The sequence below is a fragment of the Lycorma delicatula genome, chromosome 1 (genome assembly GCF_047948215.1).
Source record: "Lycorma delicatula isolate Av1 chromosome 1, ASM4794821v1, whole genome shotgun sequence".
Taxonomy (NCBI): domain Eukaryota; kingdom Metazoa; phylum Arthropoda; class Insecta; order Hemiptera; family Fulgoridae; genus Lycorma; species Lycorma delicatula.
Genome location: NC_134455.1, coordinates 9,622,490 through 9,641,325, shown reverse-complemented (window position 1 = coordinate 9,641,325; position 18,836 = coordinate 9,622,490). Strand labels below are relative to the sequence as shown.

The 18,836-nt window shown below is 30.7% G+C and overlaps 1 protein-coding gene across 10 annotated transcripts in view; it reads left to right on the top strand.

Annotated features, from left to right (window-relative positions):
- Positions 1 to 14,073, top strand: part of LOC142325365 (stress-activated protein kinase JNK-like) — a 55,586-nt gene extending 41,513 nt beyond the window's left edge. For 6 of the 10 annotated variants that reach the window (XM_075367334.1, XM_075367413.1, XM_075367093.1 and 3 more), the window contains 3 exons: positions 2,541 to 2,699; positions 6,921 to 7,045; positions 13,649 to 14,073. In XM_075367334.1, coding sequence (XP_075223449.1) covers positions 2,541 to 2,699; positions 6,921 to 7,045; positions 13,649 to 13,765 — 401 coding nt within the window. In that variant the 3' untranslated portion in view covers positions 13,766 to 14,073. Of the gene's footprint in view, positions 1 to 2,540; positions 2,700 to 3,627; positions 3,713 to 6,920; positions 7,046 to 13,648 lie in introns of those variants that run through there. The other 4 variants (XM_075367254.1, XM_075367674.1, XM_075367584.1 and 1 more) reach the window with 4 other exon arrangements.
- The last annotated feature ends 4,763 nt before the right edge of the window (positions 14,074 to 18,836 follow it).

The following is an 18,836-nucleotide window of genomic DNA, read 5'->3' as shown; positions in this document are numbered from 1 at the left end:
TCACGAAACCTACTCCTGCCTGCCCATTATTTGACGCTGAGTTAATTACTCTAAAGTCACCCGACCAAAAGTCGCCTTCCTCTTCCCACCGAACCTCACTAATTCCTACTATATCCACGTTTACCCTATCCATTTCCCTTTTTAAATTCTCTAGCCTACTAACCTTTTTTAAGCTTCTAACATTCCACGCTCCGACTCGGGGAATGGAATGGAATGGAATTAATAATAAAAAATAAAACAGCTTTGGTATTCACTTAAAATTGAGTTATCTGTTATTCTCAAAATGAAATGTTTATTAATCCAACTAGATTTAGAGACAATCATTAGAAAATGTTAATATAATATCATTATTTCTACGTCCAAAATATGTTCAGAATTTTGTTCATATTTATATTAGGACAAAATAAATTTTTTATAGCCACTGGTGTGTACGTGCACGTGCATATGTGTTTTAGTCATTTCTTTAAATTAATATTTATAATGTAATTAGTGTACAAATTCATTTATCTTATATCTATATCTGTTGAGCACTTAAATTATACCATCATATATTTACTTATATGATTAATGTTCTGTTAAACTGCCACACATATCTTTATTACATAAGGGAATGTTGTGCAGTTATATTGTGTATTTTGGATAAATTAGACTGTGTACTCTGTAAAGAAGAGTGTGAAAAACATGATACATACAATCTACCTGTTTTGACTTGGGTAGAAAAATTTTTATAATTTTAAACTAAACTAAAAATCTTTTCTTTGATATGCCAGTGTTTATAAATGATTGGCTCATTTCCATAATTATCATCATGTTATTCGTTTTAGTAAAACACACAATATCATGTCAATGAATAATGTGATTCAGGAAATTCCAGTAGCCTGGGACATAATACTAGATAAATTTGCCATTATACTAGTTGGTTGTGTTGTAAAATGTGACAAATAATTAATTTTAAAAATCTTTACACTATTAATAAGGATCCTGGTTAATGTTAGGTGTGGAATTATGGAAAGCATTATCAGACCATTAATTTTTGTGAACATCTTCTGGGAGGTGTATACGTAGTAAATTTCTTGCAAAATAACTTACCATTTATTTAGATGATAAACCTCTACTGTCAAGGTAGTAATGATTTTTCTACATAAAGAAGCCTTATAGTTTTATGAAGAACCTTAGAATTACCTGTATGTAATCTATTTAAAATAGTTATTTGGGGATAGTGGGACAATTAATTGGCCTCCTAGATCATGTGACCTAATTCCACTGAATTACTTGTAGCCTATGTGAAAACTTCAACAAATAAAGAAGAGGTAGTGATGTGAATTGATGACACCACTCACTAAAATTATTTAAACAATTTTGATATATTGCAAAAAGAGCCACCTCAGGGGTTTCAGATTAAGTGGAGCATTATTAAACTAAATCCCTCAAAAATTGTAACTCAGTATTAGTAAATATTGCCAAATATTCTAACTCATTTCCTCAGAAAGGATCCATAATGCAGTATTCACTGTCGGTTAAGGCCTTTACGTTTTTTTTTATCTCTTACATATGATCAATAAAGTAAGTTGCGTTTAATAAATTTAGATCTTGAATTTTAACCCACCAGGTTGGTCTAGTGGTGAAAACGCCTCTTCCCAAATCACCTGATTTGGAAGTTGAAAGTTCCAGTTTTCAAGTCCTAGCAAAGGCAGTTACTTTTATATGGATTTGAATACTAGATTGTGGATACCGTTGGTTTTTGGTGGTTGAGTTTCAATAAACCACACTCTCAGGAATGGTCAAACTGAAACCACAAGACTACATTTCATTAACACTCATATATATCATCCTCATTCATCCTCTGAAGTAATACCTGAACGGTAGGTAATTCTTAGAGGCTAAACAGGAAAAAATAAATCTTGAATTTTGAAAACTGTCATGTATAAAAATCAACATAATTTTAGTACAGTAATGCTAGACCATATGCAAATTGTTTGACAATAGATATTTGAAAAAAAAAATTTGATTTCTGTCCGCATATCCTGACATATCATTAGTTCTAATTTGGTGATCTGAAATTTCTACCTAAATATTAACTTCAAAAAATGTATGAAGGGGCTCATTTCACAGAGAATGATCAAGTAAAGGAAGCAGTCATCGATAAAGAACATTTAGTTTACTTGAAATTTTTATTTATAGAATACAAAAACATGGCACTTGTTAGGTATAATGTATCCTATTAAATGTTGACTATATTGAAGAATAAGTACTTAGTTTTGTAATTGATAAATTATATTTTTGTCATTTTTCTTAAGTCTCCTCTTTTTTCATAAGTTAACCAGACATTTATGTTACCTATCAACTCACTTTTATATAATTTTTAGTGTATATTTATTTTATACTGATATGCATGACTAAATTATTATTATAAATTAAAGTTTCTTGTATTTGTATTTTACTATTATTCTTTAGTATCTAAAATAATTTGTTGTTTCCTCTCACTATTGGTAAATTTAAAATCAAATTATGTAATATTTAATTAAATTTGTTGTTTCTAGAGCTTTTGGGAACACCATCACTAGATTTTATGATGAGATTAAAACCAACAGTTAGAAATTATGTTGAAAATTTAACTTATTTTGAAGGATCTCCTTTCCATGAGCTTTTTCCTGATGAATTTTTTCCTTCTGGTTCTACTGACAATGACAGGCTCAGAGGTAATTAATAATGAAATACCTTGGATGTGAATTTTTATATTAGTAGAGGTAAAAATTTAAATTAAAGTTTTCTTTGTACAATAAAAAAGTTTTTATGGATTTTGTTATTGGACATTTTTATGTGGTTGCCAAAGTTAGTAGTTTTGTCCAGTCATCATTCATTTTATTTCTATATACTTGTTTCATTTCCTTATTTTATGATAGTATGATGTTTCTTTCATTTGATATATATATATATATATATATAATATATATGGTATTTCTGTGATTCTGATTTGATTACTTATTTTTTCGATAGCAGGAATGTTAATTTGATTGTTTGTTTATACATGCATTAGTAATAATTTCAGTAATAAGTCAGTTAGAGCTTAGTATTTTATATAAAGTGAAGAAAAAAAGTTATTTTGTTGCATAACAAATTCTAAAATTGTGGTTTTTTTTTTAAATCATGTGTTTTTTATTAGGTTTAAATATATAAAGGTAATTCAGGAAGTAAGTTTTGATAGGACTATTTAAAAAGACAATTGATTATATTTTTACCTAAGTTTAAAAGCTTTCAATTTATTGGCCAAGATACAACATGACTACTATGAATAAAATTTTGTTAGTACGTTAATTCAAACTTATGTTGATTCACTGTATTTGTTCTTGAGCTTTGGAAACTAACATCATTCTGTACAGTACTGAAAATTTGGATGACAATTATTAAAAGAGAGCACTCCTAGCACTTTTAACACATTCAGCCATGTAGTCATATTGGGGTTAATAGCCAATGCGTAAATAGTATTTTTACATGTGAAACTGCATGATTTCATTGTCATCATCCACCCACTTGAACAATATTTTTTCTTCATTACCTGATGACATTAGCTTCAAATATTAGTTAATTATACAGAAAGAAAATTGTGAAAAAGAATTTTGGTTTTAGGCTATATGGGGAGTTCTGGGACGTATTTGCCGAACTTCAGGAACTGATTCAGGACACCAAAATGAGCAAAAAAATTCATATCGATGTAAGTCCTATTTTGCTTTGTTTTCCTTCTGGATGCCATTTTATGATTTTCAACAAAAAAAAATATTTCTCAGGAACGAGTAAACCTACTTTAATTAAATTTGGCAAATCTAAGACCTAGTGTCTTAGAAACTACAAATAAACATTTTGAAAATGTTGCCTTAAAAAATTTCAAAATGGCGGCCATCTTAATTTTTTAATCGTCAATATTGTCTTTGTAATTATTTGTTTGATCAAATTTTTACTTTTAAAAAATTTTAAGCGTTTTATTTTGAACAAAATGATACCTCATTTGTAAAAATCTGTTGACAAACAATCGAGTTATTGCAGACAATTAACCTGGCAATATGCTTTTGCACTGTAATGAAAGGTGATAATTTTTATTATTATTAATTAATTTTTTTTATTAATCTATTATTATTAATAATTTTCATTACATTAAGTGGAGGAAATAAAAACAGACAAAAAATTATACAATAAAAGAAAGGTGTTCATATAATAGCTTTTAATGAAAGTGGTGCTTAGGTTATAATACAGCAGAGGCCTTTATTTTTACAAATTGGCAATAAACAACATAAATAATAAATCATTTTTACATTTTAGTGATCAAAACAAGTGTGTTTCTATTTCATAATAAAAAAAATACTGTACAATAAAAATTAAGCAATTACAAACATTAATTAATAACAACTTCATGTCTATACAACTTTTAAAATATGCCAATGCTTGCAAGTAGTGTAGTGCTCAAGATAATCTTTACAGGAAGATAGATCAAGCTTTACTTAAAACCTATAGAAGATTCCAAACATCTCCAGCTTATTGGAGTAATAACAAAGATATATAAAAGTATCACCAATACATCTAGCACATTCCTGGGAATGTTCAATTTGATGTCCATAGTATCATGCTGTGCATGTGTTAATATATATATATATATGTAAGGAATAAATAAGTTAAGACAGCATAGTATTTAGCTTCATGAAATCAATTAATAAGAGATAGATAGATAGAGAGAGAGAGAACTGAACACTTGAGAAACAGTATGGATGTGTTTGTGCATATGTATTCATTGTGTTTTACCAAACTCAGGTCTCCAGAATCTACAGTGCATTTGTAAAGTTGTTGTGAATTGGAATTATGGAAATGTAATGACAGAACTTTCTTAATTATTATTTTTAATTTTATTTCATTATTTTATAAATACTGATGTTAGAATTACTGGAATAGTTTTTAAAAGGTATTGAAAATGACCTCCACTAACATCTGTACAATACTGCACATGTTTCATACATATGTTGTTGTGGTTTTTAGTCAGTCATGCATGGTCTGTTACAATACACTGCTTGTTTCACTGCCTCTCATAGAAACTAATCTGGGGGAGTCAGATTAGGTGATCATGCAGGCCACAAATCCCTCAAAATGATTCATTCACCAAAGAAATTTTGTAAAAAAGTCATTGATCTGTTAGCTGTGTGCACTGTAATACCATCTTGTTGATACCAGCTGTGATTAATTTCCACTTCTGTTGACTGACTAATGAAGTTTGTTAAAACAGCACAATAATGATCACTATTAACTGTATTTTCAAAAAAGATTGGACCCACAATGCGTATTGTGCTCTCACTAATCCAAATTCCAATTTTCGCTTCATATAAAGATTGTTTGTATAATTCATGGGGGTTAGTTGTCGACCACAATCGTGTATTTTATGAATTAATATAACCTCCCAGATGAAATCACCCTTCATCTGTAAAAACGTTATATCGAGGACACCTATGGAATTTTGGTCAATTAAACATGTAAATCACTGATGTTAATTTAGTCTTTTGGCATGATCTGTAGGTTTCAGTTCTTGAATGTACATTTATATGTAGGGGAAACGTTTCACTTCTTTTCTTACAGCATTATGTGTGACAGCAGGTCTGATAACTCAATGCATTAACTCTGATGGACTTTAGGCCATAGCATCTGAAATATCAAGCAGCTTCTGTTCATTTAGTTTAGGTGGTCTTCTGCTTCGATCAATGTCTTCAACAGAGCACGTTGCCTGTAATTTTTTGATAAGAGTTTGAACTGCATTGTGGTGAGAAACAGGAATATTTGGAATCTTTTCAGAAAACCTGTGCTTCACTAAATCAGTATACTTGTCACCTTCACGAAAGATGTGCTCAACGAGAAAAATGCATTCCCCTTCAGAAAGTACCATTATGTTTCTTGCAACTATTGATTTCGATAAACAAAACAACATGAAACAAAGCACATTCATTTACAACTCAGCAACTGACATCTTGGTTTATTAGTGAGCAACGCCCAATGTACCCACAGGGCAACCAAACTAACGCGGAAAGAACAGAGTGCACCACATAATTCTAAAGCATACTGCACAGTGACTTTCTAAACTCACTGTGCTGTCAAAGATTGAAATATGCTGATATTTATTCCATTTATATTTTACATATCAGCAAGTGTAATACATTGCTATTAAGTAGACATGTATGAATTTTACCAGCAGAGTATAAAGTTATTTTAGTCAATTAAGTTCTTTATACCATCATTTTGAAATGCCATTGTATTTTGAGTTGCTCAGGTTCCATATATATGAGTATAATAATGCTTTTTAATGTAGATGTTAGATTAACTTTTTCTTATTTTTTTGAAATTTGTATAAAAAAACCTTGACAAGTTTTTTACTGTATTTTCAGTTATTATTTTATTTATCTTTTGCTTTTGATCTTAAAATAAAGTTTTATGCCATGAGATAAAAAAAATAAAAAAATAGTCAGCAAATAAATCATGTGATAATGAAGACAAAATTTAAGTTCAGCTTCAAATCAGTCATCTAATAATGAAACTTATCTTTAAGAAATTGCTCTGTTTGAAAAACTTGAACCTGTAATTAATGTGTAACATGCCAGACATTTTAGATTTTTTTTTAAGAAAGTGTATTTAAAAAAAATTAATCCATTAACAGTTTTAATTAAATAATCTTCCAATCTCTATGGGGGGTGGTAGTGTCTTGATCTTTTATCCAGAGATCCTGAATTTAAGTTCTGGTCTGGTGTGGCGTGTTTTTCATACGCGTAAAAATTTTAATTTTCATATTTCCACGCAAAAGCTTTGAACTTGCTTATGTGGTGAATTAATTCATCAAGCAAAAATATTATTTTCTTCCTCAGTTAAACTGATAAACTGATGTACTGTTTGCATAGCAGATCAGGCACGAGACCTACTCTCAAAAATGTTAGTGATTGATCCTGAGAAAAGGATATCAGTAGATGGAGCTCTGATGCATCCTTATATCAGAGAATGGTGTGAAGAAGGTGAAGTAAATGCTGTGAGTACTATATTTGTCTAAAAAAAATTATTTTCTTTAAATGCTCGATCTGTAAAACAACAGACAAATAATTTTCTAATTGTTTTTTATGATGACATTATTACAAAACTAAAGATATTAAAATTATTTTCATATAATTACTTTTATTGGCTTTATAGTAAAGAATTAAAGGGATTCATGAGGAAAAACAAAGTTTCATTGGTTAGGATTTGTGAAAAGATGGATGAAGGGAAGGATTATACGAAAAATATTAGAGCACATGGAAAAAATTGAACGACATGAAGAAAGCCAAGAAAAGGTTTGAAGAAGTAAAATATTAAAAATGTTGAAATATAGGCAAATTCTTTGTCCTTTGGTGAAAAGCAAAAGAAAGCAATAGTTGGCTTATTACATGTGTAACTATGAATATGGTTTCTGAGCCATAATAAAATGATTGTAGAAAAAACATTTTAAAAGTGGGTGGTAGTGGTGTATAATAATTCTTATTTTATGATCTGTTAACTCCATTAATTCATTTATTTGATTGGTTTAACATTTTCAAGGAGTAATTATTTCTAACTGTGGATCAGCATACTGCTGATTGTTACATCATATATTGTGAGTTTTATTTTAGCATGAAGTCCATTTCCATTGTGTAATTTTTCCCACAGCTAACCTTTTGAGTAGTAAATTCCTTTTTCTTTTTTGTACTTTCTTCTGATCCTTCAAGCACTGTTTCAATTGACTCTTCTATCATAATACATCTCAGCAGGTTAGATTTCCTGTGTTATATTGTTTCTATTTTCATCTATTCTCTCATGATTTCATTTCCCTGTTTGTACATAAAATATTTTGTAATCATCCTCATGTCTATATTTTAAATGCTATCATTCGTTCCTTGCCCCATTTTTTTCCTTTGCATCCATATAGAACTACAGTTGTTCTTAAGATAATTTCTAAAGTGTATTGTTTTACTACATAAAAACTGGTTTTTATGATTTTTTAGCCGTTGCTATTTTACTTTTTGTTTCCCTTTCATTTATACAATCTACTGTTAACGTGTTTTAAGTTTTGTGCGCTAAACCATTGAATGGCAAGCTGTTTTTATTAAAAAGGAAGATTTATTTAAAACTGTAAAATAATTATCTGACTGCAGAATTAAACACTTGACTGATATTCATAATTTAAATATACAAAGACCAAAGAATTGAAGCATTTTATTTTAAAATTAGTTGTAATAACTTCATTGCATATCTTTAATTATTTTTCATCACGATCATTACAAAGTTATGACCTCAAAATAATGTTGAGAAGCCCAGAATAGTTAGGAAATGAGTTTCTTAATTTTGACATATCTCCTGATTGATCTCTTGACCATATCATACTGTATTTTGAATCTCGTTGCTATGAAAAATTTTCCACATATGTTCTTTAATTTTTACAATGAGTATTGCTTGTTGTGACATCTAATCTGTGAAAAAGATGGGCCAAATATCCCACTTGAAAATCTATAACAACAGATCATGAGACCTTGCCAATGGTGAGGGGGCTTCAGTGCTCATTGATACAGAGTAGCTGGACTGAAGGTGCAACCATATTGGAGAGATCTGTTGAGAGCCAGACTTAGATTCCTGAAAGAGGGCAGCAGCTCTTTCTGTAGTTGTTAAGGGCGTAGGTCAAGATGACTTAAACGGCCATATCAACATCACTCAATCTTCAGAATACTGTGCAGCTGAAAGCAATGGAAAACTACAGCTACTTTTTTCCCAAGAAAATGTAACTTTCTGTAGTAACAAAGATAGAGCTGCCTTCCTTGGTAAAATATTCTGGAGGTAAACTAGTTCCCATTCAGATCTCCAGGTAGGGACTGCTAAGAAAGGGGTCACCAGAAAATTAAAAAATAACATTCTACAAGTCGGAGCATGGAATGTTAGAAGTCTAAAAAAAGTTGGTAAGCTAGAAAATTTAAAGAGGGAAATAGATAGATTAAATGTAGATGTAGTAGGAATTAGTGACGTTCATTGGGAAGAGGACTTTTGATCAGGTGATTTTAGAATAATTAACACAGCTTCAAATAAAGAGCAGGCAAGAGTACGTTTCGTAATGAACAAGAACATAGGGAAGAGAGTAGAGCATTTCAAATTGCATAGTGACAGAATCATTGTAATCAAAACCTATGCTGACAATGATTGTTAACATCTATATGCCTACAAGCACCCATGATTATGATGAGGTAGAGTATGTATACGAAGAAATTGACGAAGCAGTTAAACACGTAAAAGGGGATGAAAATTTAATAATAGTTGGAGATTGGAATGCAAGCATTGGAAAAAACAAGGAAGGAAATATTGTGGGTGAATATTGGCTGGGCAAAAGGAATGAAAGAGGGGATCAACTTAAAGAGTTTTGCACAAGGTATAAATTAGTAATTGCCAACACCTGATTTAAAAATCATAATAGAAGAATATACACGTGAAAAAAGCCAGGTGATATTACAAGATATCAGATAGATTACATTGTAGTTAAGCAAATATTTAGAAATCAACTTGTTGACTGCAAAGCTTACCATGGAGCAGACATTGATAGCAACCATAATTTATTGATAATGAAATGTAGTATTTAAAAACCTGAAGAAAAGGTGTCAGATGAATCAGTGCAATTTAGAGAAGCTTGAGGAAGAGGAGGGAAAGAAGATTTTTGAGAACGTTGCAAGAGTAAAAAAGATAAGGTAGAAAATATAGAAGAAGAATGGGAGAATGTTAAAAAGGAAATTCTTAAATCAGCAGAAACGAACTTAGGCGGAACAAAGAGAACTGGTAGAAAACCTTGATGTCAGAGGATATAATGCAGCTGATAGATAAACATATAAAATATAAGAATGTTAGTGATGAAGAAAGTACGAGGAACTATCGACAATTAAGAAATACTCTAAACAGTAAGTGCAAACTATCAAATGAAGAGTGGATTAAAGAAAAGTGTTCAGAAGTGGAAAGAGAAATGAACATTGGTAAAATAGACGGAGCATACAGGAAAGTTAAAGAAAATTTTGTGTTACATAAATTAAAATCTAATAATGTGTTAAACAAAGATGTTACATTTCCTTTCATGAAAGGAAATGTCAATAGTTGGGTGGAATATATTGAAGAGTTATACAAAGGAAATGAATTAGAAAATGGTGTTGTAGAGGAGGAAGAGGAAGTTGAGAAGGATGAAAGGGGAGAAACAATATTAAGATCTGAATTTAAGAGAGCATTAAAAGATTTCAATGGCAGAAAGGCTCCTGGAATAGACCGAATACCTGCAGGATTACTGCACAGTGCAGGTGAGGAAACGACAGATAGATTATACAAACTGGTGTGTAATATTTACAAAAAAGGGGAAGTTCCATCAGACTTCAAAAAGAGCATGATACCAAAGAAAGCAGGAGAAGATAAATGTGAAGAATACAGAACAATGAGCTTAATTAGTCATACATGAAAAATTTTAACTAGAATTCTGTACAGAAGACTTGAGAGGAGATTGTAAGAAGTGTTAGGAGAAGACCAATTTGGTTTCAGGAAAAGTACAGGGTCAGGGGAAGCAATTTTAGCGCTCAGATTAATAGTAGAAGGAAGATTAAAGAAAAACAGACCAACATACTTGGCATTTATATACCTAGAAAAGACATTCAGTAACGTAGACTGGAATAAAATGTTCAGCATTTTAAAAAAATTAGGATTCAAATACAGAGCTAGAAGAATAATTGCTAACATTTACAGGAACCAAACAGCAACAGTAATAATTGAAGAAAATAAGAAAGAAGCTGCAATAAAAAAGGGAGTTCGACTTGCATGTTCCCAATTGCCATTACTTTTTAATCTTTACATAAAACTAGCAGTTAATGATGTTAAAGAACAATTTAGATCCGGCGTAACAGTACAAGATGAAAAGATAAAGATGCTATGAGTTGCTGATGATGTAGTAATTCTAGCCGAGAGTAAAAAAGTTTTAGAAGAAAGCTCCTATATTGTATTTTATTAGCTATTTTTTTTTATTATTTAACTGTTAACATTTGTAAGGTATAAATAAAAAATACTAGACAAAGAAATAAATCATATCCTAGCCACATATTACGACATCATTTGTAATACTGAAGAGTCAGCCTTCATGGACAAAATGAATCATGTCTGCGCAGGTCAAAACATACAGCTTAAAACACAGCTGTGTTGTTTGTATTAAGCACTGAATTTAGAAATGAATTAATTTTGTTCAGTCTTATTGCTGTCTTAAGTTTGTTAACAGTGCAGTCTCATAATGTCTAAGTGATGTCTATGTAAGTGATGTGAATGCCTTTTGCTATGTATGTTTACCGTAAAATCAAATAGAAAGAACCTTTATTAAAAAAATCATATCATTTGTACTTTCAATGTAAAATTGGTGATCAGGATAAGACATGGGCTCCTCATATAGTATGCACTAATTGTTCTGTATATTTAAGGAGATGGCCGAGAGGTAAACAGAAGGCTTTGCCATTTGGTGTACCTACCTATGGTTTGGTGTGAACCAAAGGATCATGTACTAGATTGGTTACTTTTGTTTAACAAGTGTGTCTGGAATTTCTAAAATATGTAAACATACTGTAAAATATCCTTCATTGCAATCTGCAATCAGGCCTGTACCTCACAGTGAAATTATTTCAGTTCCTGAGCCATCTGTGAATGTATGTTTTAAAAGCAGCGATGAAGAATCAGGCAGTACTGAAGAAGACAACAATGATTTTGATTTTGAATTATCTTCCAATAAGCCACATTTTATATCACAAGGTGAATTAAATGACTTTGATAGGGATTTAAATTTATCAAAAAATCAAGCTGAATTGCTAGGAACAAGACTGCAAGATTGGAATTTACTTAAAAAAATACAAAAAGTTTGGGCTTTCAAAGCCGACAAAAAGAACTTTCTCAGTACTTTATTGATGAAAATAATTTGGTTTATTGCACAAATATTGATGAGTTTATGTTGCACCTAGGACAAGTTCATAAACCTGAGGACTGGCGCCTTTTCATAGATTCATTCAAGTGTAGTTTAAGAGTGGTTCTACTACACAATGTTAACAAATATCCTTCGATGCCAATTGCTTATGATATTAATTTGAAAGAGACATACCATGTGATGAAAGTTGTTCTTGAAAAAATAAATTATAAAAAACAGCGGCAACATATGTGGTGATTTGAAAGTTATAGTTATTTTGTTAGGCATGCAGTTAGGCTATACTAAGTAGATGTTTTCTTTGCAAATGGGACAGCCGAGCTAGGGGTAAACATTATGTCACCAAAGATTGGAAGAAACAAGACAACTTAACTCCAAATGGGAAAAATATTATTCATGAGCCCTTAGTTGAACCAAAAAAAATATTTTTATCCCCTCTCCATATGAAGCTAGGACTAATGAAATATTTTGTAAAAGCAGTGAAGAAGAATAGTACCGGATTTTTGTATGTCAGGCAGAAACTTTGAAATGTAAGTGAATGAAAAATTAAAGAAAGAATATTTGTTGGTTCTCAAATAAGATAGTCAGTCAAAGATAATGTTATTTAACTCGATGTTAAATAATGTAGAAAGTGCAGCTTGGGCTTCATTTGAAGACGTTTGCAAACATTTTCTCGGCAAACAAAAATCTGACAATTACCACAATATTGCTAGTCAATGTCTTGCTTCTTGCAGCGCTATGGGATGTAATATGTCTTTTAAAATATATTTCCTCCTCTCACAACTGGATTTTTTCCTGGATAACCCTGGAGACATAAGTGACAAATACGGTGATCTTTTCCATAAAGACATTTTTATGATAAAAAGCCTCTAAAAAAGGGAAATTGAATATTAACATGCTAGCCGATTACTGTTGGATATTAATTCAGGATGTGTAAAAGAAAGACTATTTGTAAAAGAAAGGCATCGGCGAAATCATTCTAAAGCAGGTATGACCATGCAAAATTATAAATTTTACAGATTTTAACTATATTTTCCCTTAATTTTTTTTGAAGCATAATATATTTAAAATTTAGAGTGATAGAAAAATTCTATTTACAGATATGTAATGTACACAAAAAAGCAATTCAAGAAATGGTATGACACTTAGAGAAATATTAAAATTTATTTTTTTCTATCTGTTTCTGTCATATCTGTGTAATCTATTTTTAATTCATTAAGTCAGTTGGAAGATTCAGTTCCTTTACTGAACTCAAACTCTTAATGTGTTTTTGTTTCTTCAGAATTAAAATGCTTCTATTTATTATAATTTAAATAATTTGCATTCATTATTCAGTTATTACTTAAGTTATACTGTTAATCATTTTTATTTATTCAATCTATTTGTAAATTCTCTACAAATTTCAGTCCAACTGTATAAATTATGACTGCTATTTAAATTCATTTTAAATTTACACTCTAAATTTTTCAATATATTTTGTTTATCCAGCAAATCTATCTAGTTTGTTAAAATCTCTTATTGACAGATTGTGTACATGTAATTGATCAGTCATGTATTTAAGTTTGGCATGCTATATTTGATTTACATTCTTTGTCTCATGTCATATAATTTATATTCATTTGGCTTCTTTTTCTTTTATTACATTTATTATTTCAGCCTGCCCCTGATCCTTACGATGACTCAGTGGATGAAAGGGAGCACACAGTAGAACAATGGAAGGAGTTAATTTATCAAGAATTAAAGGAGTATGAAGTTAACCACCATATAGAATGATGTTATTTTAATTCAAATGTTAAGTTATAAACAACAAATCTGATCTAGTGATCAGTGGCATGATCTGAATTACTTCTGGCAGCGTAGAAATCATGTTCTCTCTGATTTTATACAGTTAGTTTTGTAATAGAGCAATAAAATATTTCTATTAATGGATTATTTGTACAGCTGTAGAACTGAAACTCATTTTTTTATATTTATACAAAATACAGATTTATACTTATATTTTTATGAAATGTTTGTTATAAAATTATTAAAATGTTTTGATATTTAAATTCTATTTATACAATAAAAATTCATTTGCAAAAGTTTCTTTGTAATCTAATTTTATCCCTAGACTTAAAAGTGTTACTCGGCTTTTTCTTGAAATGTAATAACTTTTTTTTAGTGTAATTAATCATGTCTTTAAGAGATTGTTTAAATGAAATGAAGTGTGATAATTTTTTCACGATAGATTTGAAAATTAAAAATATTTAAAGATGTCACATTTTATTTATTAATTGTAAAACATTCCTGAGCTGGAAGGAAAGTAATTTATAGCATTTGTATTTTAGTAGAATATTTGCAGCTAATTTTCTTTAATGGATGGTATGAAATTTAAAAAAAAATTTGGCTGGATTGATGCCATTTCTCTTTTACTTTTCATTTATTTGCTAATCTCTTAACTTTAACATGATTATAACATTCTACATCCTCTTGTTATTTGTTTTATATGTGCTGGTCATTGTTTTCCTCTTAGTTTATACCTCCTACACATTCCTTTGTTACCCTATTAACTAAATATACACAGTATGTCTGAAAAGTTCCCGAACTTAATTAAATAAGAATACAGATTTAAAGATAAATGAATTTACTCTTATGAGCCCTGTACGTTGACCCTTCTCTAGTTTTACACTCATTGCAGTGCTGGTAGAGCCTGTCAAATGCTCTGGAGAAATCACTTTGTGGGATCGCCTTCAACTGCTCGGTGCAAACCCTTTGGATGGCTGAAATGTCATTGAAAAAGCAGCCTTTCATCTTCAACTTTAGTTTCAGGAACAGAAAATAGTCTGCTGGAGCCAAGTCGGGTGGGATAAGATGGTGATTTGATTTGCGTTGTAATAATGTGTTAAAACTGTTGCCATGTGTACCAGAGCATTGTCATGCAAGAGAGTCTAATTACCCAGATCCCAGTACTTGGGTTAGATTCTATGAAAATGTAATGCATCAGGCAGTACATTTATTTTAATTTGCACTTGATGTTTGTATACATATCGTTTATAAAGAAAATCATTGTATGTTACAGTGATGTAGACACCATATGATCTGAATGGCTATAGGATTTTATTCTCAGCAGCTAGTTAATTCAAGAGTAAAAAAGATCTTTTTAAATATTTTATTAGTAGCTTCATTTATATTCCATAGAATTATTGATCAATGATGAAATTAAATACTCTAGTAACAATATTATATTTGGCACCTTTTTTATTATGTATTTTTTCATATATAATTATTTCCTTTCTCAATGAATGAACAGTTGTTATTGAATTTAGTATGCATGTATATGAACACTTTTGTCTTTGATCTTGATTTTGATTTGAATTCGGATTAAACATTATTCGATGATTACAAAAATACATGAATGGCCCTGATCAGTTGTTGGTTCATCTCAAGTGGCAGTCGAGATTAAAATGATGGTGCAAGTTGTCAAGTTGGTTCAATTGCACTAATGTGAGATTTACTAAAATATATAAATATTAATTTTGTAATTCAAGTGTAAAGCCCTAAAATGGTGGAAAACTACCTTTTTAATAATTGAAAAACAAAAGGGCATAAAACCATCAAAAGAACAGATAAATAAATTATATTAACTTAGCGTGCAAGGTCTGTTCATAAAATAATAATCAAACTTTATTTTTTTAATATTAATTTTACAGATTATTGGTCCTTAACAACTTTAAAGTATTTCCCTCCACTATTCACACACTTTCTCAGCAAAATTTTCACACACTGTTTCCACTTTACAAAGCAGTCCTGGATAGCTTCATTTGAAATGGCCATAAGGTCTGTGATGAATTTTCTTTAATGTCATCAGTAGTCTCAAAACGTCGTCCTTTTATCACTGATTTTAATTTCAGAATTAAGAAAAAAATCACAAGGAGCCAGGTCTGGTGAGTAGGGTAGCTGAGGAAGGACAGTCATCGGATTTTTGGCACAAAACTGATGAACTGACAAAGCTGAGTGTGAAGACACATTGTTGTTGTGAAGGAACTATCAGTTGTCTCGTCGCAACTCTGATCTCTTTTTGTGGATTTTTTTACAAACCATTGTAAAACGCCTTACTACGCATGGTTCACTGATTTACCTTGAGGCAAGAATTCAAAATGCATAATTCCATTAAAATTGAAAAAAACAGACATCATGTTGACAATGGATCTTGAGGCGTGGAGATCCTTTGCCATCCATTGTGATGATTGATCTTACGTCTCAATGTTGTAGCTGTAAACCCGGCTTTAGTCTCCTGTTATGATCCTTTGCATGATTGTTTCATTGTCATTGGCTTGTTTAAGAAGTTGCAGACAAATATCCACTCAATGTTTTTTCTGGTGTTAAGTCATCAACTAAGGAAAAAACACTACTGCAACTCGATGCGTGTTCAATTTTTCAGTAAAAAGGTCATGGCATGATCCAATTGAAATGCTAACCTCTTTTGAAAGTTCTCTAAAAGTCAGTTGGCGATTTGCATGCATCAGGTCATTGATTTTCTGAACGCGGGTGTCATCAGTTGAAGTTGAAGGCTTTCCTGGTCAAGGGTCATCTTCAATTGATTGAGGACCACTTTTAGTTGTAAAAACCATTCGTAACATTGCATCATCTTTGTAAACTTGTTTTAAAAGTTAAAGTGTTTCTGTGAAAGTTTTCCCCAGTTTCACACAAAAATTTATGTTGTATTTTTGCTTCTGAAAATCGCTATTAACACTTAAACACATTGCACTTAAATAACAATAACACAAAAACTAAAAGAGATATCAACAGTTCAAGAACATGTGGTTACAGAGGAGGTTATGCGGAATACATTGCTGCCATCACTCATTTACGCCAACTGCATGTTTTAAAAAATATTCTAAATTAAAAATTTTAAATCTGTGTAATTCTTTAATTGTAATAGATATTAAAAGGAACCAACATCATATAACAATATAAAGTATGATTAATGTAGTATGTGAGTACTGGTTTGATTGGCCACCAAATAATTGTAACGTGATCTAAACTTTAAAAAATATAGATATTCCCCTAAAAATTTATGTAACCTTAAAATATAATAATGATGTATATTAAATATTATTTATATATATATTAGCATTTGCCATTGTGGCTTTGCTCGTGAAATTACATAATCAGAATTTGAACATGAACACAAAAATTAATTCCTCTGATGTCTTCACCTTTGGCGGTCAGGATGATGAGTAGCATAAAATGGCAAAAATGTAAAAAAAAACATTGAAATCAAGTGATTTAGTCGTGTTCCAGAGAAATTAAAAAAATAGTAAAATTTAATATTTCCATATTTTTAATCATTTAAACTCCGAATTTAAAAAAAAATCTAAAAATTAATTTTTAAATAAAACGAATTGTTTCTTCTTTTTTTGGTTTTTTTAGGATGCACATCTTTGTTGTGCGCCCAATACCTTTATTAACGCCTAGAAGCAATGCTTCTACAATAAACAAACTAATTCTATAATAACAAACACTAAATGTCACAGATATGTAAGCAAAATTACAGTAATTATAAAAAATAAAATTAACAAAGTGCCCAATAACACAGAAAGAATAGTAAAAAAACTAAAACACTAAACAACATATTACAATGATTATTAAATACTCGAATACTGATGTGTGGCCTTAAGAAATGACAAGATATTTGATAACATTATCATATTTTTCCTAGAATATATTGGATGTAAGCTCCTAATTTAAATTTCTGTCGCAATACTGCATAACATGGGAAGTTCACAAGGAAGTGGTGTGTTGTTAATTGGCAGTTGTAGTGAACACAAACAGGTGCATCGGTCTGATTCATTAGGTGGCCATGAGTAAGTTTAGTGTGCCCTATTCATGCATTGGCAAATAATAACCTCCTCTTGACAGTTATTCCTGCATGAGAGCTTCATGGTGACTTTGTCCTTCAGTGAACAAAGTTTATTTTTGATGGAAGGAATTCTCATCACGAACCACCTTTTCAGAAGACAGACAAGATTGTTCGAAACAACATGATTATTGAAAGGAGGCTGCAAACAAGCCTCTTTTACATGATCAGCATGCTCTTTACCTGAAATTCCAATTAGACTAGGGATTCAGGAGAAGCTCACAGTTGTGTTATGCTGGGTTATTTCAGAGATCACAGACATCTGGTTGTCTAGAATGTATGTCGCTAATCACCTACAAGGCAGTCGTGGGATATGAACAGATAAGTATATTTCAGAATGATGAGCTAAGTATTTTTAAGGCCCTGTTAATAACATACAGCAAAGCAATGGAAACTGGTGATGCTGGAAAGGTGAAACATATCTGTTTATTACCAACCACAAAAGCACAACCAACAGAATTATCATGTCTAGAGCTCTGTATAAAAAATAGCATTAGGATTTACAGTATTCAAAAAGTTTTATCGTAAGACAACTGGATTCGTGTCCTTTATTTGATATCAAACAATACTAAAGCAGTAATTCATGAGAGAAGGCCTCCAAGGGGGCTAGAGATAAGAAAAGGCAATGAGTTCTGACGACTATTAGAACTTGGCCGTTCCTCATATTGATTAACGTGCAGGTTGTAGAATACTGCACCAAAGGTGAGATGATTTGGTTGTACTTTAATACAAGCCATATGAGAAGCATATAATCTGATTTCGTATATTCTAGAGACGACTCGCCACTGTCCACAAGTAGATTTACCACAGGGTATTCATATGAAGATTACACACAACAATAAGATTGATAACTAGTTGTTACCGAGAAATTACAAAATGGTTAGATAATTAAAAAATAAATAAAACTAATTTTACTGTATTTTAACCCTTTAAACTCAGAATTTC